The 11,745-nt window shown below is 40.1% G+C and overlaps 1 protein-coding gene across 1 annotated transcript; it reads right to left on the bottom strand.

Moving 5' to 3' along the window:
- Positions 1–1,965: 1,965 nt before the first annotated feature.
- LOC149216587 (uncharacterized) lies at positions 1,966–11,506 on the bottom strand. The gene is made up of 2 exons (XM_089391239.1): positions 11,288–11,506; positions 1,966–2,396 (listed from the first exon to the last, which is right to left on the bottom strand). The coding sequence occupies exons 1-2, from the start codon at positions 11,384–11,386 to the stop codon at positions 2,043–2,045; spliced, it is 453 nt and encodes a 150-aa protein (XP_089247365.1). The 5' UTR covers positions 11,387–11,506; the 3' UTR covers positions 1,966–2,042.
- Between the last annotated feature and the right edge of the window lie 239 nt (positions 11,507–11,745).

Genomic DNA, 11,745 nt, shown 5'->3' with positions numbered 1-11,745 from the left:
TGAGGATGCCAGTCATGATTTCCTACATGACAAAGTGATAAACAGAGGAAATGAAGATTTTTTTAATATTTCCACCAATGATACAACCCAAATGCAGTTCTAGACAGGTAGAAACCATGTTTCTACCCCAAAAGATCAACCATATGAAAAGGATGATGAAGATCATGCTTCCCTTGCTGATAATTTAAATCCTGAAAACACTTTTGAGGTCACAGAAATATAGTTCAATCACACTAATCCTATTTTCATAGACACTGAAATTAAGGGAGCTGTAGACTTTCATGGTAATATACTTGGCACCTCAACATTTCATTGTGAGTTTGAGGAGTAATGTAACCCCCACGTTGCACTTTGATGTTAATCATGATCATGTAAGAAATAAATGGAAGAAATCATGATTTCCTACAGTTTGAGGTCAATAAACTCAAAAGGTTTTTCAAAGCCAGCAAAGTAATAATGTGACCATTATTATTATCTGAATGAAGAAACAATTAATATTATAGTTCAATCCTCAAAGATCCTATATCATGGAATCCGACAGTCCTGCTATTTTTTATGCCTACAATCTGAATTTATTCCTCAAGCCTGATGGGATAGGGAAGTCTCTTCCTTTTACTGTCAATACTCATCTAGAAGAAAATGTTATTGACATATGTGATGGATATTCCTTGGTAGACGAAAAAAGGGTATGTTATAAACACACAATTATTGAAGCTTTCAGTCATACAGATCCATTTCCACCTCTAGATGGCTCTATTGTTGACAATAATAAAGTTGGACAACCCAGAATATTGATGAAACCTGTAATGAAACCCTCGATGACATATACAACTACAGTGCCAAGAATGAAAACGATGTCAAGAAAATAATTGATGAAGAATACAGGCTTGACCAAATAAAAAATTTCTCTGGACCACATCAAATGCAAAGATGTTCTCTTCTTCATGAACATGTGGACAATCATTCATGCACTAGATTTTTAAAAGGAAATGTAGACAACGAACCTCTAACAAATCCACATGAAGTCAACGCTGAGGGACAATTTTGGGGCCTGGAAAAGGTGCACTCTGGAATGATCGATGATATAGGTCAAAATGATCTCGAAACCAGCAAGAGGATGTTTCCTCAACCTAGTCATAAACAAGATCTGGCTGCTCTGACCACTCAGCTTATGGGGTTTAGGGTTTGATGGTGATACAAGCACCGTTATGAAGTGTTGTGTCTGTGTATCAATTTCTGGGCATTATATTTCATAAACAGACTCTAAGAGACTAAGACGTTACTTATAGTGAGTGGACCACTATAAAACAATCAGGTTCCATCTTTCTAATTCCCCTCACTGTGTGTTCAATTTTTTAATGAGAAACGACCATTTGTGGGTATTATTGGTCTTCTGGATCAAATGTGCATGACCTTGAAGGCTCTAATTTTTCAATGGCAATAGGATGAAGTTAAATCGACAAAAATGGACCTTAAACAAAAGTTTTGTACCATTACTTGGGTCAAACTCAGTCCATTCATCACTGCAATTACACAATATTAGAAACATCCAAACACCTCAAGTCTCTAAACAAAGAATCTGGTGTAAACTCATTGACTCCAGACGACAACAATACTAGAGGCAGGCATCAGAAATACCATGTAACATCCAATGGAAAAATATGTTTTATACACAAAAACAAATGCAGTCAGAGTATTTTCTAATGTTAGAACCCTAGAAAATTGTGGAAGATGTACTCGTTCATTTTGATTAAAGGTCAAAATACTGATTATAATATAGTGCAAGGCAATTCCAAAAATCTCTTAATTGGAGACAGAATACACTTTCCATTAATATGTGTCCAAAGGTAAACAACTACCTTCATACATGAAAGAAGGAATTCTCTGAACTATTCAATACTTCCTAACAACTATAACCCATTCCAAAAATTAAAAAATGCCATTTCATCTAAGGATACTAAAAAGAAAATGGAAGAAATAAGTGAGTGAACTGACAAAAAAAAATTAAAACAGGTCCCCAATAAGATATTCTCAAAAGGAATCTATGCAAGTTCATTCATATTCTCAAAGTAGACAATGACATGAAAACTTTCTAGTTTGTAACTGAGGAATACCAGAGCACAATGAAGATGCCATAGAAATATATTTTTAACTTGTAAGTTATCCAGTTTAAAGTGCATGATGCTAATCAATACCAAATACAGAAGTGCAGGCTGTGGTAATCGTGTCAAGATTCCTGCAGCAAGAGCAGCAATCAAACCAGTCGTATATCCTGAAAGTGCATGCCAAAAATACTTGCAGCCCCTCGTAACAGGAAATTTTGTATCATTGCCAAGATCCCTGTTCTTTCGGTAATCAGAACAGAGCACTAAAGCGAGGAGCATCCCTGGAATTTCCTGCATTGTGATTCAATATAAAGTTTAAAGAATGAGTAGGTGGATGTGAATAAGGTGCTCACTATTTATGAGTCCTCACTTTTAACAAACTGTGACATCCATAGAAATATTGTTCATAAGAACACTTGTGTAAAAAATAATCTAAATAAAGCGTTCAAACAAAATGGTATCTTCCCACTAAAAATGCACCCACTACAACAACAATCTGCTGATGGCTTAAACAAATTAAAGAACATGTTAAATAGTTAATACTGACAGAGTTAATGACAGGTTAAGAGAAAAGACTTCATTCTGGAGTAAGAATGAAGTAAAGTAACTCTCTTTATTGTTGATCTTATACACAAAGTTTGGTGTACCTGAACGGGTATTGAATATCTTATAAATAAAGTTTGGTGTACCCAAACAGGCCCAAAATGTATCTCATGTATGCAGTTAATCTCTTACAAGCACCATATGTCCATTGATCAATTCACTGTAATACTAAAATAGTAAACAGTTATATCATGGCCAAATATGACATGTTAGGTTCCTGAACAAATAATGTCTTATAAACAAAGATGGAATACAGTATTATACTGGAATTTACTTGATGAAACATCTAAAATCTGAAACCACCTCACTGTTACATCTTTATAAATTATTCCAAAAAAAATTATAGACAAGAACACAAACAAATAATTGTTTTGAAAATGGCGGAAAACGAAGAGGAAAAGAAACCCTAGCAGAGCTCTGATGGTCAGTGATAATGGAGTTATTGTGGCACTGCTGCCAAGCGCCTGACTGTAAGCGTTAACCTCCACAGCTCGCCAAACTTCGTCCAACCTTACCTTGTCCTCCTGCCTTCCTCGCAGTCTGTAACCACCATCGACCGTTTTCCTGTCGGTTGCAATGGACCTGGACGAGGTGGACTATACCGAGGACCCCAATCCCCATGAGGTCATTTGGTCTCGCCATCACGCCGTGTCGGGCTCTGGTCATTTTGCCGCATCTCTGCGACCTTTGTCAGTGACTAGCTCTGCACTGGACCGACCTGGGCCATCTATGCCCCATCCTCTGCCCTCTGTCAACATCGAAGACGCCTCCGGCTTGGACTGCCCACCGCTTTCTCCGACTACCTTGAATCTCCTCGGTACCTAACTGCAACCATCGCCCACTTTCAACACGCCACTGCCCTGTCTACCCCACATCTCCGCCCCACCCTACAACCCTTCCTCCTCTAGCATCCCCCCTCCTGGGACTGCTACCTACCCTGTCCCTGCACTATCCGGTAGCACCCTTAATCTTGGTGGCCCATCTCCCAGCACCCCTATCCATTTTGGATGCTTCAGCTCCCCAGTCTCAAACCATAAATCGACCCCATCCACCCCACAGACAGTTAACCAGGGCATACGGGGACATATTTGGGACTATCCAACGGCTCGCAGATCTGACAAGCTAAAGAAAGGAAGGTGCCTAAAAGCTGTCGACAGGGACATCAACCTATCCTTGGGCGAAGGCCTCTCGATGGGGGAAGTTGTTGATACAGCCAAGAAGGTCTTGGTGGGCCGAGTTCGGGGGCGGAACTATATTGTGGAGAGACTTCGTCTCTGGACCTCGGAGATTTGGGGTTCTTTACTCAAAGAATTACCCACCATTCGGGTGCTTGTGCGAGGATGGTTTGCCCTTCGTTTCCACAGGGAAGAGTACACGGACTGGATACTCTCTAGATTCTGGCATATCGAATTAGCCCCTGTTCTGCTAAAAAGATGGGATCCCTTATTTGATCCTGAGAGGGAACAGATGGGAGTTGGGCCGATTTGGGTTCGATTACCAAGCCTTCCGATGCAATACTGGACTCCAGTCATTTTTAAGCGCATAGGCAACGCACTAGGTACCTATTTGGAACATGATCAGTCCTATGAAACGTCAAGGAATATGACTATGGCTCGCATCCTGGTTCATTTGGACACCAGAGAAGGCCTGGAGGAAAAGATTACCCTACATTGGAGGCATTTCTCTCGCTGACAAAATCTTGATTACGAAGGCGTTCCATTCAGGTGTAGACGATGCCATAAGGTTGGACATCTTTTTAAAGAATGCCCACTGCTCATGCCTACTACTCCGGCTGCTACAAAGGGAACCAAACATCACCAGACAGAAGACCCGATTGTGGATGAGTAGCCCACAGGTCCGAATAGTCCAAAGAATGTGGCTGGGGTCACTGCTCATCCATCCAGTGCTTCCCAGATGCCGCCAATCTCCCCTCCTATGACTAGATCCCAGTCTGCTACGGAGGCTGCTCCTACAGCGGGTACAGTTTCTTCTCCCTTATCCTCTGCACTGAATTTTAATCAATATTTTTTTCTCATTGGCATCATCTGCATCTTCACCTTGTTTGATTACCTCTCCCATTACCTGTGCACGTGATCACCCATTGCCTATCTTTTCCACCACCCCCCGGCTGTCTTTAGACAGGGGCTCCAACAAAATCCTATTTCCCCATTTGCTTCGGGTTCACATTCCTACAACCTCCGTTCCCACCACCGAGAAATCCCTGACTCGCTTGGATTGGGTATCACACCCTCTAATGTTGAGCATAAACCCACCCGGGGGAGGCCTTCCAAGATGTCCAAAGCCATTAAGATTGCTGGGGATGATGTAGCTTAGGGCAGACAGAACACCATTGAAAGGGTACTTAGAGCACCAGACACCCTTGGCAATGTTCTGGCATGAAGTGGCTCTTCTTCAACTGTAGGGGATTAGCTAGTCCCTCTAAAAAATTGGCCCTTAAGAGACTCTTGAGCTGTGAGCCTTGTGACATTATTTTTCTTCAAGAAACCCTAAGTAGCTTTGAGCTGATTGTTATGACCCTTCTAACTATCATGCCAGGGTGGCACTTTCAAGCCTTGGATGTTGTTGGGAGATCCGGGGGTCTAGCTCTCGGGATAAACCCTCGAACCATCAAGGTTACATCGGCTTGGGGAGGTCAAGGTTTCTTGGGTATCGATATATTTTCAGTTGAATTGGGTAGAAATCTTTGTATTATGAACATTTATGCACCCAATCACAGTATATTAGATTTCTTGTAGCAGCTCCTTGAGAATCCCCTGATAGACCAATCCACTATTCTAGGGGGAGATCTTAATTTCTCCATCGGACATGAAGAATTCTGGGGACACCACTCACAGCTGGATCCACTCTCGGATCAGCTCAGCATCCTCTTGGAGCAACATGGTCTTATGGTCCTTTGGAACCTTAATCAATGGATCAGTCTCCCATTCCTTTCAGACGGAGCGAGGAATCAGGCAGGAGTGTCCTCTCTCCCCATTGCTTTTTCTTATTGTGATGGAAGGCTTAAGCGGCCTAATTACATCAGAAAAAAGAGCTGGGAGGCTCAAGGGTCTCAAGATCATGGAGCAATGCACTCTAACACATCTGTTTTTTGTGGATGACATGCTCATCTTCTTAGATGGAGGCATTCAAGACAACAACACTCTCTCTGAAGTGCTGAATCTTTTTTGTGGCGCAACAGGGATGGAAATAAATGGGGCCAAATCCACTGTATCTCTCTCATCTTGTACTCAACAGGAGACCTATCATGCACTCCAAAACTTCCCCTTCCAAAACTTGACAATGGAGGATGGATTGAAGTACTTGGGTTTCAGGATAAAAGCAGATGGATACAAAATTGCAGATTAGACCTGGTTGATTGCGAAGGTGGAAAGAAGATTAAATATTTGGAGCCATCATCTATTACCCAGAGCAAGTAGACTGGTGCTCATTAAATCGGTTTTGGAACCAACACCAGTCTTCTGGATGTCTCTGGCCTGGATCCCCCAAGGTATATACAAAGGATTCAACGAGTTTGCTGCCACTTCTTATGGAAGGGTCACAAGGAGGGAAAACCCTATGCGTGGGTCAAATGGAGTAGAAATGCAACTCCCAAAAAATGGGGAGGTTGGGGCCTCAAGAACCTCTTTGCCTTTCCTCAAGCACTTGCAGCGAAATTAGGATGGCTTCTCCTGAAGCACAAGAGCCTTTGGTCAGAGGTGGTTACCTATAAATACATATGGTCGCGCACAGTCATGGACTGGTTAAGGTTACCTGCTTAGAACAGGAAAGGAATATCAGTGATTTGGAGGGTTGTTATAAATACCCTTCCCATCATAAGAAGGGATCTTACTTGGCAGATCGGCAACGGTATGTCTGTCCGCATTGGGACTGATCCATGGATTGGTTGCGGCAACTCACACCATCTCCCTCTTGGCTTGATTTCCTTCCTAAATCATAATGGAGTGGCAAACATCACACAGATCTGTGGGACCTATACAACACCACTACATATACCAGTGGAGGCCCTGGATATACCAGATCAATGGCATATGGAGTGGAGGAGATATTTGGCGGCTTTAATTGAATCGCATGTGAGACTAAGGGATGAGGATGACGAACTAATTTGGGGTTTTGCACAGAAGGGGATCTATACTCCAAAGGATGGATATCCTATTATCCATGCTAGCCATAAACCTAATTCTTTGGATAGTTGGTGGAGCAGCATATGGAAGCTAAAAGGCCCGTCGAGTACTCGTCTTTTGATGTGGAACATCATTATGGACAAAACCCCGACCGGAAATAATCTCAGAAAACAATCTTTTGAGGGACCTACATGGTGTGTATTATGTCGTGACGAGGAGGAATCAAATCACCATCTCTTTCTCTCCTGCCCTACAACACAACAGGTCTAGGCGCAAGTGTTACATACTCCTAATTTATCACTTACTTGGGGTGGCAATGGTATACTAAATGCCTGGAACCGATGGTGGGCTGAAGCTCCAAACCCAAGATCCCGAAATCTTCCATTAATGGTGTGCTGGCACATATGGATGAGCAAGAACAACATATTTCGTGGGAAGCATATAGTTTGGCCTTTGATTATTCCTAAGATTTGTAACAGTTATATGGAAATTTCGGATGATGAACAGGTTGCCAAGATTCAAACCATCACCCCGGAGGTCATAGACAAAGCGCACCCTTGGGCCTATTATAATGGATCAGCACAGGAACAGGGTTGTGGCAGTGGCAGTATCCTCCATATATCTGAGACACATTATTTCCATATTTGTATGGGGTTAGGAGATGGCACAAATAACTTTGCGGAGCTCCTTACACTTCGTCATCTTTTATATTTTGCTATAAACAAAAACTGTAGATATTTACAAGTTTATGGGGACTCCAAGATTGTTATTAACTGGTTCAACTGCATTTCTACATGCAATGCATATACACTCATAACCATATTGGATGATTTTTTGTTTTTAAAAACACATTTTGATCATGTTTCATGTGCTCATATCTACAGGGAGTGCAATGAACCTGCAGACCAGCTTTCAAAAGCGGCAGCGCATCCTAGAGGGGAATGGTTGATCAGGGAGCACACACCAAAACAGATCTACCAGTATTTCCATAGACCATACATGGATCAGGAACTGCAAAGGGTTGACAAGCCCTAACTTATCTATTTCTGTTATTTAGGTTTTGTCTACAGAACAGTAATCACCATGGGTGAAATTTTGAAAAAATTTGAATATGTAAATAATAATGTATATGATCAGATACTATCAGCACACCCTTCTCTGGGTTTTTTGTATAGATTTCTACAGTACAAAACAGTTCTCAGATGACCACGGTCACTTTTCTGCATATGCCTATGGCATTTACAACATGTAATTTTCCTTGATAATGAAAATTACGATACTTTTCCCCAGGAAAAAAAATGTTTTGAAATACCTGAAATCTGAAACAAAATTCTGAATTTTGGAATAAAACGTTGAATATTTGACAATAAAGAAGAACAACATTTAAATATTTGTGGACAACCCTCAAAACAAAGCTTTTATTAATATGAAAAAGAAAATGCTTCAACAATATATAGGATAAAATGGCTTTTCCTGCCAATGGGCGATTGACTCACTAGTGAGGTGAACAAGTGTTTTGTTGTCCACCAGGGTTCCATTCTCACTTTGATCTTAATTAAATTAGATTGGGTGTATGTCCTGAGCAATTTTGGCAAAATAAATACCCGTCAAATTCACACCTTATGCCAATGAAACTCTGCTCCATGGTGCATGTCCTGAGCAATTTTGGCAGAATAAATACACCTCAGAGTTCACAGAATAAATACCCCTCAGATTTCACACCTTACGCCAATAAATAACCCTCAAAATTCACACCTTACGCCAATGAAAGTTTGCTCCATGGTGCAGCCACTCGAGGCATATTTTTTGAAGCATTACCCCAAAATGCTTTCCTAGATAGGTTTAGATGTGAATCCATGCTTGTCCAAGAGGAATATGGACACTGCACTTGACCTAGGAATCTGTTTCTCACAGATTACCCACATGAAAACATTCCCAAATATACTTTTGTATCAGGCTTAAGAGCCCGTCTAAAGCCTTCAGGCAGGCTCACTTATCTCTTGCATGTGGGATAACCAATTTTACACAATAAACTTTATTTTGTTAAAATTTCAAATTAATACCACTAATTTTTGTTACCCTAAAGCTGTCATTCAGCCTTAAATTTCTCTTTAAACCTAGTTGGCTCTTCTAACTCCAAACTGATTTTTCTTAAATCCATGAAGCCTATAAACATGTGGCATGAATAGTTCAACAACGTGTGAGAATTTGTTAGTAGCACCCTAGAAATAACAAAGATGGAGATTTTCCCTCCGGCCTGAGGCAAACTTCTAAAGACAATGTTAATGGATTCTCACCTTTTATTCGGAATGGGCAAGGCATACATTAGTCCTGGACTTCTCACAGTCTCTGTTTTATTCCTCTAATAAGTCTCACATGAAGCAACAAATATTTTTCACCTCTTATTAGAGTCCATTCTAAAAGAAATTACTCTTGTTGTTATATGTCTTAAAGAAGCCAGTGTGACCAGCAGCATGTGAGAAATGGCATTCTGCTAAGACCTTTGCTTTGATTTGGAACTAGGTGCAAGGTATACAGGTTATGTCGATAAGTGTAACTCACGTAGGAACTTCTTACACATGTAAGGTGTCAATGTGTGAGAAGTGGTTCTAGACAACTTTTGGTGACCACCTAGTAAAACTGTGAAATAATACCATATTGTAATTTCACTTAGTAAATAAAAGTGAAAGATCAATTTCACTAGATCTCCTAACTCTTCAAAATCTAAATGAAATATTCTAGATATTTTTGGAATATTAGTGATTTGTACTTGATCTAACTTAGCTGTACACATAATTGTTGAGAAAAGGTGGTTGCTTGGATTAAAGAGATTAGTTGCTAAGATAGGGGAGATTAATTTTCTCAATTAGAGTCTGAGAGCATAAATAGAACAAGATGAGAGAAGTTGTATGCAAACATTTTTGGACATCAAAAAGACAAGAGATCAGAGAAAGATCAGCTGAGCAGATTCAAAGCACAGGAGAGGAGCCAAGGTCAGATCAGAATCCATATTGAACAGTGTTGTACAACAATTCAGTAAAGTGTGGGTTTGAGTATCTAGCAAGGAGATAGAGCATATCTGAGTGTCCAGGAATCTGAAAACCTTAGTTTTGACATGTCCTTGTAAGTTTTGATCATTAATGATAAGCTGATTTGAAGGACAGAATTATGTGTGTACTTGAAAAGCTATTATGAGTCCATTGTTTAGGTTTTCCAGTTATATGTGTGACTGTTGCATGTTCAGAATTTCATTCAGTTATTAAAGTAATTCAAGATTTGAGTTATTTGAGAAAGAAACACAAGACAGTTGTCCTCTTGAATAATAAAAATTTCACATGGTATAAGAGGATCATCTCTAATTGAGATCCTCAAGGGTTTACAACAATAGATCAACTACCAGAATCAAAGACCAGCAGTTAGAGGGTTTCATTATTGTTGCTTGAAGGACTAACCACTCTTGCAGGTATATTTTTGTTGTTTTATTTTCATATCTGAAAAGTTTGTAAAATAGATCTCAGAGATGGCAGCATCAAGTCTCAAATTTGAGGAAAATTAGATGGTGCCTCCATATAGGTGTCATCAAAAGCCAAGGTAACATTGTTTTTGAAAGAAAACGATCTCTAAGATATTGTCAAGAATGTTATAATTCAGTCTACATATCTGCATGAATTGGCATCACATAAAAATAAGGAAGTGAAGGCCCAAATTACTTCAGGAAAGGGTCCAAATCCTGCCTCAGGAAAAAATGACGAACTCTGCCTCAAGAAGGTCAAACTGCATATATGATTGAAGATGTTTTCATGTACAATCGTTGCAAATGCTGGTGTGGAAGGTGCAGTGGTTGTTGGGAAATTACTGAGCAATATAATCTTGACCTTAGCTACGATGCTGACTAAGGTGAATACATTGATAAGGTGAAGGCAGGGATTATTGATCCCCTGAAAGTGATCAGAGCTGTTTTGGTTGATGCTGCAAGTGTGTCTTCCTTGTTAACCACAACAGAGTGCATCATTGTTGTGATTCTGAAGGATAAGAGGGAAGTCCCAGGTATGAGAGACGGTATGGGTGGCATGGACTACTAAAGAGCATATCTAGACCAGTGTGCCTTCTGCGTGGTGTCCTGTTCTGAAAGTAGGGTTAAAGTTCAGGTTATCTGGTGTCCTAGTTTTGAAGGTTAAACTTCAGGTCAATTAGTTTGACCCTTGTTATTGTCTCGAGCATTACATTTCCCATTACTGGGAGAAATTGCTTGTGTATTCAATCTAACTTAAAGGAAAAAATTTCGATTGAAGTGCCCTGCAGTTCTACCACCTATCTTTTCTGCAGGGAAAAACGTAATCCTTATCAAGGACAGGCCGGAGAAACGTTTTCCGTTTTCACCTACTGGAGATGATATTTTATTCAAAGAGATAATTTTTGAGAAGAAGAAAAAAATACCTGTTTTAGGCAAAAACCATGGAAGATCGGGCCTTGCAAAATCCACGGAAGATCGGGCCTCGCAGAAGGAATGGCTGTAACTGCATAGCTTGTAAACATGTCTTATGGTGTGAAAGGGTTATTGCCAGAAGCACCACACCTGTTAATGCTCCACGATACTCCCCGAGGATAGTGGAGTTAATCATCTATCTGTAAATGTGTGCACCAGCTAATGCTCTTCGAACGGTTTATCTGTTCGCTGAAAAGTGTCCCAAAATGCTTCAACACCAAATTGTTCCAGAGGCGCTTGAAATTTGAAAATTTCCCACCAAATTGTTTGAAAAGTGCCCGATCGATTTTTGATTTATGTAATAATTACATGATTTTAATGGGTTAATTAGGATCTATTGATTTAATATTTATTAATTATTTTATTTTGTTTAATTTAACGGGTTAATAAAAAATTATTGATTCAATAT

This window comes from Pinus tabuliformis, chromosome 1_1 (assembly GCF_031772625.1).
Source record: "Pinus tabuliformis cultivar Carrire ecotype Pingquan chromosome 1_1, CPIR1, whole genome shotgun sequence".
NCBI classification, from domain to species: domain Eukaryota; kingdom Viridiplantae; phylum Streptophyta; class Pinopsida; order Pinales; family Pinaceae; genus Pinus; species Pinus tabuliformis.
Note: the sequence above shows the minus strand (reverse complement) of the source record. Positions and strands in the feature narration are given on the sequence as shown.

Bases quoted from the DNA above. Each gene is read 5' to 3' on its own strand.
- LOC149216587 (XM_089391239.1), bottom strand. From the start codon at position 11,386: ATGTTTACAAGCTATGCAGTTACAGCCATTCCTTCTGCGAGGCCCGAT. The intron at 2,397-11,287 runs GTATTTTTTTCT...ATCACAATGCAG, and splicing joins ATGGTTTTTGCCTAAAACAG to GAAATTCCAGGGATGCTCCT.